Source organism: Schistocerca piceifrons, chromosome 9 (genome assembly GCF_021461385.2).
Source record: "Schistocerca piceifrons isolate TAMUIC-IGC-003096 chromosome 9, iqSchPice1.1, whole genome shotgun sequence".
Taxonomy (NCBI): Eukaryota; Metazoa; Arthropoda; class Insecta; order Orthoptera; family Acrididae; genus Schistocerca; species Schistocerca piceifrons.
In genome coordinates, this window is record NC_060146.1 from 167,132,590 (window position 1) to 167,146,134 (window position 13,545).

Genomic DNA, 13,545 nt, shown 5'->3' on the forward strand with positions numbered 1-13,545 from the left:
CCTGGAATGCACTAAAAAGTTAATCCAATCTTTGTCGCTCGATTCCCAAAACTTTTATTTTCTCATACTAATTACATGTTTTCTAAGGATCTTCCAAACATATTTGTTTCAAACTTTCAGTAAATGTTACACAGTACCTTCTGCATAACTTAACACAGCCTTTTTCCAAAAAACTGTATATTTTTGAATATATAAATAAAAAATTGCAAAAAAATGTTGTGAATTTTCATTACATTTGAAAAAAAAAATCATCTTTAATAACTGAACTAAATTTTTGTAAAATCCCTGTTAAGTTGTAGCCCATATTCCAATAAATAATCTGTAAAAAGTTCAACTTCCTACCTCAAATACTTTGTGAGGAAAGACGTAATTTATAAGCGTTATTTTAACATTGCAAGTATAGGGCGTTCCGGAGCCCCTTAAGGGACTGATGTTACTTGATCTTGGTACGATTCTCTCAGTACGTTTAATTTCCAGGTCACCTTTACCATCCATGTTAGCAGGTGGCATAATTGTATACGAAAGCGTTGAGGCATTGGTATCTCTAATTTCCAGGTGTCCTTTCATACGCATTTCCTTTTCAAATCCCGAATGGTCGGAGTTGAAAACAAATTCCTTACTGAACGGTAGAATAAGTTTGTTTACTTCTCCTAAAAATGTTCGCGCCGATTCCGCAGTTTCGGCGTAGCGTCAAGTTGACACTTTGAAAATTCGTTATCTTACGTCTTCCAGATCTGTATCGAGCATCCTTGAAACGCGCAAACATCAGTTTTTGTAACAAGTGCGCCTTGTCCTCCCTTGAATATCCACTATGCACTACTCGGTCATATTGCTGCGGACTTACTCGAAATCTGTTTATAATTCTTCTTTTACTACGCTTCGGACGAACTTCCATGTACATTATTTATGTTTAGTGTCCGCCCCGATAGCTGAATGGTCAGCGTGAGGGACTGCCGTCCTAAGGGGCTCGGGTTCGATTCCCCGCTGGGTCGGGGATTTTCTCTGCTCAGGGACCGGGTGTTGTCTTCATCATCATTTCATCTCCATCCGGCGTGCAGGTCGCCCAATGTGGCGTCGAATTTAATAAGACCTGCACCAAGGCGGCCGGACCTGCCCTGTAAGGGGCCTCCCGGCCAATGACGCCAAGCGCTCACTTCCATTTTCCATTACGTTTAGTACACGCTTCGTGGACAGCGATTGTCCTTTACTGGAGACGGGATTTGTGGCTCCCTGGCCGACAAGGATGATGTATATGAAGGTAGTATCTGTTCCCGAAAGAACAGATACTATTGATGACTGCGCAGCTTCTCTAGAATGAAATGATAATGAAATCGACACCCTGGCTGCAAACAGGCGTTGTTATACATCATTAGGGACATGCTGAAAATGTGTGCCCCGACCGGGACTCGAACCCGGGATCTCCTGCTTACATGGCAGGATAAGTCCCTGCAGGCGCACTATCCTCTGTGCCCTCGGTGGCTCGGATGGATAGAGCGTCTGCCGTGTAAGCAGAAGATCGCGGGTTCGAGTCCCAGTCGGGGCACACATTTTTCAACGTCCCCAATGATGTATAACAACGCCTGTGTGCAACTAGGGTGTCGATTTAATTATCATGTCGCGATGAACTACTTGGCTCGACATCTGCATCAATATCATCTTCAGTTGTGAAGCACATATCGTCACCATTGTACTCCTCCTGCACATTGTCAGTACAGTTGAAGGTATACGGCATCACACATTCCACTAACTAATCTGGCAGAAACACTAATATTTCATCTGCCATTTCTTTCTCACTCTGTGGAATTATTTGGATACATTTCTGACGAAATACCACACGCCAGAGTAGCCGAGAGCGCTAATGCGCTGCTTCCTGGACTCGGGTAGGCGCGCCGCTCCCGGATCGAATCCGTCCGGCGGATTAACGACAAGGGCCGGAGTGCCGGCCAGCCTGGATGTAAAAAAAAAAAAAAAAAAAAAAATAAACAATTTTTTTCAGCCTTCAGTTGCAAGGTAATTTTTTTTACGCGTTTATCTAGGTTTCGATTCCAGTAATGGAATCTTCTTCAGAACAAAAATTAAATTATTTTGAGAGCCAAACACTGGCCATGTCACAGATTAAAAATTAAAACAATAAAGACGCATAATCATAAGATTATGTCTGTCAAGATTAAAACCATTAAGGCGAACGTAGACGTCCTTATTTCTGGCCGGCGTAGCTCCGTCTACGTTCGCCTCAATGGTTTTAATCTTGACAGACATAATCTTATATTATGGGTCTTTAATGTTTTAATTTTGTGGTCCTTATTTCTGGCCGGCGTAGCTCCGTCTACGTTCGCCTTAATGGTTTTAATCTTGACAGACATAATCTTATGATTATGCGTCTTTATTGTTTTAATTTTTAATCTGTGACATGGCCAGTGTTTGGCTCTCAAAATAATTTAATTTAATTTTTGTTCTAGGTAAACGCGTAAAAAAAAATTACCTTGCAACTGAAGGCTGAAAAAAATTGTTTATTTTCTATACATATACGGTTGCTTACGCGCTGCACGATGTTAAAGATTTGTAAATCTTGGATGTCGTTTTCAGACGGTTTTCCACATCCCACCAGATGAATACCGGGCTGGTCCCCACGTTCCGCCTCAGTTACACGCGTCGCAGACATTTGAAACACGTCCGCACCATGTCACGATTACACTAGACGCAGACAGTTGGGGTACTCTGTCTTGGGGGGTACGGGGTGGCGGCAGGAAGGGCATCCGACCATCTATAACACTAACATTGCCAAAACCGTTGTAACTACGTCGTCCCTGCGATCGCTGCGGGACTATGGTGTAAGCGATGTGTAACCTCCCCCCTCACTTATCGACCTTAATGACAGTGAGAAATTAAACCGCGTGTACCTAATGGAAATTTGGGAAAAGCAATCGTCACCGAAGTTAATCTATCGGTAAAGAGGGAGGAAAGGGTTACATCTAAATGAAAGGAAAAATGCAAATGAAACTGGTGGAAATTAATTTTGAAAAGGGGTAAAGATAATAAAGAAAGTAAATGTGCGGCCGTTACGTTAACAATTAACTAGCGGTAATTAGATATTTGAGATTTGGGGGAAATCACGGTCGCCAGTCCTAAGGACAATTACTATAGTAACTGAAAAAGAAAGGTTATTACACATATAATTAGCACTAGAAGCGTGGCAACTGAAGGTTGACACGTGTAGTGTGAAAACTGAAAGTTTGTCAGAAGTAATAAATTTCGCTACACTCTGACTTAATTTAGCAAAAGAATTAATAAAACCGGAAAATCGAAAATTGATTTAGTGACTGAAGTTAATAGTGAGCTTTCTTTCTGAAGCACATCGAAATCCAGTAAAATATGGTTAGTCTTGGACTACCTCAACAATCATTTCAAAAGCAACTTGACTCTACGCAATTTAGAAACAAGATATTTAACTTCGAACTTGAATTAAATGATTCTGAACTATTAACAATAGTAAAATTTAGTACGTACCAAGCTGAGCTGCAGTCACAGGTAAGCTAAAATATGCTAACAAAACTCGCACTCTAAATTTGTGCTCGTGTAACCTAAATATTGTAGCCAGCTACAGAACTTTGAAATTAAAGCAGTGAAATCTAATTATATTATTTTAATGCTGGCGTTTGAATTTCAACGACACTCGGGTTCATTTCGGAAAAGGAAGGGACCCTGCTTGGCAATGCAATTGGGACAATGAGCAACAAAGGTTCATGCTAAGTTGCTGTAATTTTGCGAGGCAAATGGAACAATTTGAAAAGCTGAGGTCTGCCATACAGTTCTGAAACTTTACGTGCTTTTAATCTTCCTTGTTGGTTGATTGAAGGTTTGAAGCCGTCGATCGAGGAGGTGGCGACAGTCACTCATTGTCGGCCGTCGCTGTTGCAGAAGCTGGATGTTGGCGCGCCTTCTTCTCGACACGGTCACCAGGCGAAACGGGCTCTTGATGTGCGCCAGCTAATGCTTCCCGTCCGCGACACCATGTCAGAAACTATCATCGCGAGTCGAGCGCAATTACATGCTGCCAAACCCCGAAAGCGCGGCAACTCGCGGGAGCGTCACACAACACCTGCTCCACTCGCTACTCCCGCCAGACTCTCACTGTTCTGCCCGCGCTCCACGCGGCAGAGTTAACACTACCAAAGATCCTACACACTTTGATTCGTCACACGACCTATCGACGTAATCGTTCGATAGCAGTTTTCCCTAGGCAAGACCCAGCGTAAAAATACAAATAATATTTACGAAACAAACCAATTATACATCGACATGAGTGCATAAATATATATATACAAACAGTAAAACAATTACAATATATAAAGAGACAGAAATGTCATATCTTGAGGTAACAAAACAAGGAAAAAAATAATAGTACAATAGATGGAAATAGGAGTATATGCATTTCCGGCGTTACAGATGGACAGAATTTCTGACGAAACTGTTGTAGATATAATTCAAAGTTTGCTTTGTTTATTGTTGCTATTCCTCTGCTTCGCATCACCGCCACCAACACTGTAGCGCTGTTGTGAGTTCCTCGTCGACTAAGCAGCCTCAAGCTGTGCTCACCACTGGATACCTCCAGTTCCTCCCTCTGTTGCCATTAGCAGCCGATATTGTGGTTGCGTGGTAGATAATATTTGGGGCTTCGAAAGGCGTGAATATCAGTGCCCTTTTGCGATCTCGCACTCAAGAGGCTCCTTGTTAGTACTTGCGTAACTTGAAGATGGTCGCTTTACCATAGATTGTTTGTCTATAAATAAATACACATTTGAGCCGTGTATCGACTCGTGCTAAACCTTGTGTTTAGATTGCACTGGTTTTCCTTTTCTTCTCCTGACATGTTTGTTTGATATGTTGTCTGCCATTAAGTGGCTGCCTGGTTGTCTTTTCCCTCTGCTATCGATATCTGCGTTTTTGCTTCCGTGAAACTGCTATGGAGGAAGTGAGATCTTTGACCGGTTGTAACGTCGTGTGGTGGCGCGGAAGTAGGGGCGTTGCGCTCAGAGAGTGTGTGGTGGACACGGGAGGGCAGTGTGGCTCTCCAGCGCGAAGCAGGCGTGGTCGGCTGTACCGAGTCGCCACGTGATGTATGTCGGTAGTGTGTAAGCAGCGGGTCGAGTTGACGGAAGAGCTCCCTGCGGGTTGGTTGTATACAGAATCGCCCCACGAGTAGTTGCTGTTCATTTCACCTTGGTGGGACGTTAACAAGCTTCTTTAACTCCTCCATTTCAACACTGGAGTTTAAAAAGGAGACAGCTAAGATGAAGGAGCGGTCACTACCCGTCAACGTTGCAGAGAAGACGTGAACTCCGGTGACAGAGCGTGTTGTCGCGTGACCGTGGCGTGTTGGGTACGCTGGCGACGCGTGCGCGGTCGAATGTGTTCAGACGGCTCTGAGCACTATGGGACTTAACATTTGTGGTCATCAGTCCCCTAGAACTTAGAACTACTTAAACATAACCAACCTAAGGACTCCATGTCCGAGGCAGGATTCGAACCTGCGACCGTAGCGGTCACGCGGTTCCAGACTGAAGCGCCAGAACCGCACGGCCACACCGGCCGGCAGTCGGATGTGTGGATCCTTGCCATCAGAGGTCGTGTACTGCGTGTTCGAGGATAATTGCAAGTTAAGATCGTGGAAGGTTTAATCATTAAGCAATAATTTAGTGTAACCAGCGTCTCTTCTGCCTTGTGGCCTCCGGCGACCGGGTTTCCTTTCCCTGGCACCGGTGTAATTGAAGACAGTGTTCTTTCCTCCTCCTCTCGTTACTGTCCGATGGGAGGTGTAGTTTTGGCATTTTAATTGTGGTCGCTCATTCACGACTGTGTGGTGTAATGGTTTATTGCACGAGGTTAGATCTAATTCTGTCAGCAAGTTAAGCCATCTTCTGGTAGTTTCATGACGCCGTTCTTTAAGTATATTGAATCTGTGCACCACTGTTTACAGAAAATAGTTTTATTTGGGTTTGTTGATGTACATAGGAGAGGGTGAAAGGCTGGACGCGTTGTGAGGATAACGTCGGCCGGCGTCAGCGTGGCCCATCGTATCCGGAGCCCTCGAGGCAGGCACGCGTCCAGGCGTCCACCCGCCGCTGGATCTCCGGGGAGAGCCTGGAGCGGCCGTCGCCCACCTTGCCGCTGCGCATGAAGGTCTGGTCGGCCGAGGTGGGCCGCAGTCCGACCCCCACGCGCTGGTCGTCCACCAGGCCCTCGAAGTTGACGGCGCGGTTGTCGCGCATCTTCTGGAAGCTGAGGTGGTCCAGCAGCTGCGGCAGTTTCTCGGCCGGCACGGGCCTCTCCAGGAAGTCTGCTACCTTGCGCACCACGGCAGCCAGGTCCTGCAAGGTCAGACGTACACCCGTATAGCTTCGTGGGAACCTCGCCACAGTGCGTATTTACACTGAAGCGACAAAGAACCTGGTATAGGCATGCGTATTCCAGTACAGATAGACACTGATGCCCATTAACAATGCTATACCACGAAGATGACGTGCTACAGACGCGAAATTTAACCGACAGGAAGAAGATGCTGTAAAATACAATAATTAGCTTTTCAGAGCATTCGCACAAGGTTGGCACCGGTGGCGACACATACAACGTGCTGACATGAGGAAAGTTTCCAACCGATTTCTCATACACAAACAGCAGTTGACCAGCATTGCCTGGTCAAGCGTTGTTGTGATGCCTCGTGTAAGGAGGAGAAAAGCTTACCATCACGTTTCCGACTTTGATAAAGGTCGGATTGTAGCCTATCGCGATTGCGGTTTATTGTATCGCGACACTGCTGCTCGCGTTTGTCGAGATCCAATGACTGTTAGCAGAATGTGGAATCGGTGGGTTCAGGAGGGTAATACGGAACGCCGCGCTGGTTCCCAACGGCCTCGTATCACTAGCAGTCGAGATGACAGGCATCTTATCCGCATGGCTGTAACGGATCGTGCAGCCACGTCTCGGTCCCTGAGTCAACAGATGGGGACGTTTGCAAGACAACAACCATCTGCACGAAGAGTTCGACGACGTTTGCAGCAGCATGGACTATCAGCTTGGAGACCGTGGCTGCCGTTACCCTTGACGCTGCATCATAGACAGGAGCGCCTGCGATGGTGTACTCAGCGACGAACCTGGGTGCACGAATGGCAAAACTTCATTTTTTCGGACGAATCCAGGTTCTGTTTACAGCATAATGACGGGCGCATCCGTGTTTGACGACATCGCGGTGCACGAATGGCAAAACTTCATTTTTTCGGACGAATCCAGGTTCTGTTTACAGCATAATGACGGTCGCATCCGTGTTTGACGACATCGCGGTGAACGCACATTGGAAGCGTGTATTCGTCATCGCCGTACTGGCGTATCACCCGGCGTGATGGTATGGGGTGCCATTGATTACGTGTCTCGGTTACCTCTTGTTCGCATTGATGGCACTTAGAACAGTGGACGTTACATTTTAGATGCATTACGACCCGTGGCTCTACCTTTCATTCGATCCCTACGAAACCCTACATATCAGCAGGATAATGCACGACCGCATGTTGCAGGACCAGTAAGGGCCTTTGTGGATACAGAAAATGTTCGACTTCTGCCCTGGCCAGCACATATGTCCAGAACTCTCACCAATTGAAAACGTCTGGTCAATGGTGGCCGAGCAATTGGTTCGTCATAATACGCCAGTCACTACTCTTGATGAACTGTGGTATCGTGTTGAAGCTGCATGGGCAGCTGTACCTGTACACGCCATCCAAGCTCTGTTTGACTCAATGCCCAGGCGTATCAAGGCCGTTATTACGGCCAGAGTTGGTTGCTGTGGGTACCGATTTCTCAGGATCTATGCACCCAAATTGCGTGAAAATGTAATCACATGTCAGTCTAGTATAATATTTTTTCTTCTTGGTGTAGCAATTTTAATGGCCAGTGGTGTATGTAAACAGGCAGAATAAGGCGCTGCGATCGGCAAGGCCTATATAAGACAAGTGTCTGGCGCAGTTGTTAGATCGGTTACTGTTGCTACAATGGCAAATCGTCAAGATTTAAGCATGGTGTTATAGTCGGCACACGAACGATTGGTCATATCATCTCCGAGGCAGCGATGACGTGGCGATTTTCCCGTACGGCCATTTGACGGGTGTTCCGTGAATATCAGAAATCCGGTAAAACATAAAATCTGCGGCATCGCTGCGGCCGGAAAACGAGCCTGCAAGAACGGGACCAACGACGACTGAAGAGAATCGTTCAACGTTACCGAAGTGCAAGCCTTCCGCAAATTGTTGCAGATTTCAACGCTGGGCCATCAACAAGTGCCGGCCGTTGTGGCCGAGAGGTTCTAGCCGCTTCAGTCCGGAACCGCGCTGCCGCTACAGTCGCAAGCTCGAATGCTTCCTCGGGCATGGATGTCCTTACGTTAGATAGGTTTAACTCGTTCTGCGTCTACGGAACTGATGACCTCAGTTGTTAACAGAACGTGGGCTTCGAAGGTTGTCTGCTCTGTAAAGTTGGACAGATGGTGATCTGTCGTGTTTCTGCCGAGAGAGCACAATGTTGGCGCACGCACTAGTGTTTCGGAGCACACCTTTCATCGTACATTTGTTGAACATGAATCTTCGCAGCAGACTACCCCTACGTGTTCACATGTCGTCACAACGACATCGTCAGTTACGAGTGCAGTAGGCATGGGACCATCGGCATTCTACATCTACATATATACACCGCTAGCTACCTAGCGGTGTGTGGCGGAGGGCACAATTCGCGCCAAAGTCATATACCCCCCCCCCCCCCCCCCTGCTCCACTCGCGGATCGCCCGTTGGAAAAACGACTGTCTGAACGCCTCAGTACGAGCTCTTATTTCCCTTATCTTTGAACGGTGATCATTGCGCGATTTGAAAGTTTGTGGTAATAATATATGCTCTGTATCCTTGGTGAAAATCGGATCTCCGAATTTAGTAAGCAGCCCCTTCTGTTTAGCGCGCCGTCTATCTGCAAGCGTGCCCCACTTCAAACTTTCTATGAGATTTGTAACGCTCTCGCGATGGCTAAATCTGCCAGTCACGAATCTTGCCGCTCTTCTTCGACCCTTCTCAATCTCTTGAATCAGACCCAACTGACAAGGGTCCCATACAGACGAACAATACTCCAAGAGTGGACGAACTAACGTATTGTAAGCTATTTCCTTTGTTGACGAACTGCATCGCTTCAGGATTCTACCAATAAAACGCAATCTAGAGTTAGCCTTACCCGTTACTTGTGTTATCGGATCATTCCACTTGAGATCATTTCGAATAGTCACATCCAAATACTTGACGGACGTTACCGCTTCCAAAGACTGGGCATTTATTTTGTACTCGTATATTAATGGGGATTTTCGCCTTGTTATACGCAGTAAGTTACACTTACTAATATTGAGATATAACTGCCAGTCTTTACACCACGCATTTATTTTCTGCAAATCCTCATTGTTTGTTCACAACTTTCGTGTGACACTACTTTCCTGTAGACTACAGTATCATTGGCAAACAGTCTAAGGCCGCTGTCAGCACCATCAACCAGATCATTTATGTAAGTCGTAAAAAGCAGAGGGTCTATTACGCTGCCCTGGGGCGCACCTGAAGTTACACTTGTTTCTGTTGAAGTCACCCCGTTCAGGAGGACATACTGCTTCCTGTCTGTTAGAAAACTTTCTGTCCAACCGCATATGTTATCGGATAGATCGGAAGCGTTGATCAATGGAAATATATCGGATCTTCGGGGTGAATCGCATTTTTTCTGGATTTGGTGGATGGTCGTCTCCATAAACGCCGTCAAGAGGTGAATGGCGCCTCAAAATGTGTTGCGCGCCAGGGACACAGACTGGTGGGATACTTGAGACATTCTTCCGTGCTGCGAACCAGCAGCATCCTTTCATGCTTGATGTCTTCCCCGACGGCGATTCAACTTGTCAGTGTCTCGGAGCCAGAACAGTGCTGCAGTAGTTTGAGGAGCATTATCGTGAACTCACGTTGATGTCTCCGCGACTAAATTCGCCTGATGTAAATGCTGTGGAACCCATCTGGGTCACTATCGGGCGCCGTCACCGCATACGAAAATTACCGGCCCGTTATTTACGCGAATTATGTGATCTGTGCGTAAACATCTAATACCACATACCTGCACAAAAGTACCAACGAATTGTTGGAGCCTGGCGCACAGAATCAGTGAAGAACTTCGTTCCAAAGATGGACTGACAAGCTATCAAGCAGGCAGTCATAATGAGATTTTAAGTCTGCAGCGGAGTGTGCGCTGATATGAAACTTCCTGGCAGTTTAAAACTGTGTGCCGGACCGAGACTCGAACTCGGGACCTTTGTCTTTCGCGGGCAAGTGCTCTACCAACTGAGCTACCCAAGCACGACTCACGCCCGGTGCTCACAGCTTTACTTCTGCCAGTACCTCGTCTCCTACCTTCCAAACTTTACAGAAGCTCTCCTGCGAACCTTGCAGAACTAGCACTCCTGAAAGAAAGGATATTGCGGAGACATGGCTTTGCCACAGCCTGGGGGATGTTTCCAGAATGAGATTTTCACTCTGCAGCGGAGTGTGCGCTGATATGAAACTTCCTGGCAGATTAAAACTGTGTGCCGGTCCGAGACTCGAACGTTTCCGAATGTCAACAATAAATTAAATATTCAAAACAGATGAAAATGCAAACGTACATCAGGAATACGTGTGCCAACAAGATATAAAAATATGGGAAAGCCAGCGAAATAAAAAAAAAATGCCGTCACTTTTTGAACACACCTCTTACGCTACCGTTGCGCCCTCTGTAGAGGATGTGTGTCAAATTATGGTTGACAAAGGGGACAGTGCTGTTGTCTATGAGGGCTAACTATTAGCACTGCCAAATTCCACATTTTATCGAGGTTGAAAACATCATTACGATTAATTAAATCACTCGCGAAACGTATAGTGAAAAGCCAAAGAAACTGGTACACTTGCCTAATATCGTGTAGGGCCCCCGCGAGCAAGCTGAAGTGCCGCAACACGACTAATGTCTGAAATTGTGCGGGAGGGAATTGACACCACGAATCTTGCAGGGCTGTCCATAAATCTGTAAGAGTACGAGGAAGTGGAGATCACTTCTGAACAGCACATTGCAAAGGCATCCCAGAAATGCTCAATAATGTTTATGCCTGGCGAGTTCAAACTCAGAAGAGAGTTCCTGGAGCCACTCTGCAGCAATTCTGGACGTGTAGGGTGTCGCATTGTCCTGTTGGAATTGCCCAGATCCATCGTAATGCAGAATGGACATAAATGGATGCAAGTGATCAGACAGGGTGCTTACGTATGTGTTACCTGTCAGAGTCGAATCTAGACGTATCAGGGGTCCCATATCACACCAACTACATACGCCCCACACCATTACAGAGCCTCCACCATCTTGAACGGTCCCCTGCTGACATGCAGGGTTCATGGATTCATGAGGATGTCTCCACACCCGTACACGTCCATCCGGTCGATACAATCTGAAACTAGACTCGTCCGACCAGGCAACATTCTTCCAGTCATCAACAGTCCAATGTCGATGTTGACGGGCCCAGTCGAGGCGTAAAGCTTTGTGTCGTGCAGTCATCAAGCGTACAAAAGTGGGAATTCGGTCCCGAAATCCCATATCGATGATGTTTCGTTGAATGGTTCGCACGCTGACACTTGTTGATGGCCCAGCATTGAAATCTGCAGCAATTTGCGGAAGGGTTGCACTTCTGTCCCGTTGAACGATTCTCTTCAGTCGTTGTTGAACCCGTTCTTGCAGGATCCTTTTCCGTCCGCAGCGATGTCGGAGATTTGATGTTTTGCAAGATTCCTAATATTCACGGTACACTCGTGAAATGGTCGTACGGGAAGGTCGCCACTTCATCGTTCCCTCGGAGATGCTGTCTCCCATCGCTCATGCGCCGACTATAACACTTAAATCTTGATAACCGTCCATTGTAGCAGCAGTAACCGATCTAACAACTGCTACAGACACTTGTTGTCTCATTCAGCGTTGCAGACTTCAGCGCCGGATTCTGCCTGTTTACATGCCCCTGTATCTGAATACGCATGCGTGTGCCAATTTCTATGGCGCTTCAGTGTATTTCAATGCTGATGCAGCACCCCGAATGGAATTACGTATCTATCGATAAACAGCACGCACAGAAGATGACGCAGCTGTGTTCAAATATGTTTCGGGAATAAAAGCAAAAGCATAAATAGTTGTAGTTTGCAAAGGTGGACCTAGCAATACATGGCACCTCGCTGCAGCGTATATAACTTTCCATGTAGTTTTCATGTTTTATCTGCCGTCTTCATCTTTATTTTCCTCGCCAGGCATCCTTTACCACGGATTAGTCGCTCACTAGAGCAATATTATCTCCGGTGCCATCTCTTTATCAGTTGTCTTACATGAATGAAGAGTGCAGACGGGAATTAAGTTGTCTTCTCCTGGTGTGTGCTAAACTAAGCTCACGCAGAAAGAGGCGCACTCACGCCATCGTAGCAGATTTGTTTAGATAAATGGTGAGTTTCAAAATTCTTTGTTGTGGGCAACGTTAGTTGACAACCTAATTGTCTTTATATGTAGTGAGAAGGACGATGAAAGAGTTCTTCTGAAAAGGAAAAAAAAGATTTCTTCCGTCTATGTTGTGTCTCTCTTCATATGTTATTTTCTCTGGTGCATAATATGTACACATGTACGTACGGTTTTCATATCCTCGTAACTGTAGAACAAGATGTTTGGTTCATTCCTCAGCCGCCAGAATGCGAGGATGTGGTCCCAGAAAGGCAGGTACGAAACTGGAACATGAAGCAAAAGAACATACCACGAATAGAATGAAATAGTAAAGCAGCAATTTCATATAAAGTCTTTTAAAAGTACACTACTGGCCATTAAAATTTCTACACCAAGAAGAAATGCAGATGATAAACGGGTAGTCATTGGACAAATATATTATACTAGAACTGACATGTGATTACATTTTCACGCAATTTGGGAGCATAGATCCTGAGAAATCAGTACCCAGAACAACCACCTCTGGCCTTAACAACGGCCTTGATAGGCCTGGACATTGAGTCAAACAGAGCTTGGATGGCGTGTACAGGTACAGCTGCCCATGCAGCTTCAACACGATACCACAGTTCATCAAGAGTAGTGACTGGCGTATTGTGACGAGCCAGTTGCTCGGCCACCATTGACCAGACGTTTACTATTGGTGAGAGATCTGGAGAATGTGCTGGCCGGGGCAGCAATCGAACATTTTCTGTACCCAGAAAGGCCCGCAGAGGACCTGCATCATGCAGTCGTGCATTATCCTGCTGAAATGTAGGGTTTCGCAGGGCTCTAATGAAGAGTAGAGCCACGGGTCGTAACACATCTGAAATGTAACGTCCACTGCTCTAAGTGCCGTCAATGCGAACAAGAGGTGACCGAGGCGTGTAACCAATGACACCCCATACCATCGCGCCGGGTGAATCGCCAGTATGGCGATGACGAATCCACGCTTCCAATGT

General features: G+C 46.2%; 1 protein-coding gene across 1 annotated transcript in view; it reads right to left on the reverse strand.

Moving 5' to 3' along the window:
* Positions 1-6,059: 6,059 nt before the first annotated feature.
* The window catches only part of LOC124716813 (luciferin sulfotransferase-like), an 80,160-nt gene continuing 72,674 nt past the window's right edge, over positions 6,060-13,545 (reverse strand). Inside the window, exons 5-6 of the mRNA XM_047243363.1 lie at positions 12,737-12,831; positions 6,060-6,368 (exon numbers count right to left, since the gene is read on the reverse strand). Coding sequence (XP_047099319.1) covers positions 6,060-6,368; positions 12,737-12,831 — 404 coding nt within the window. The remainder of the gene's footprint in view (positions 6,369-12,736; positions 12,832-13,545) is intronic.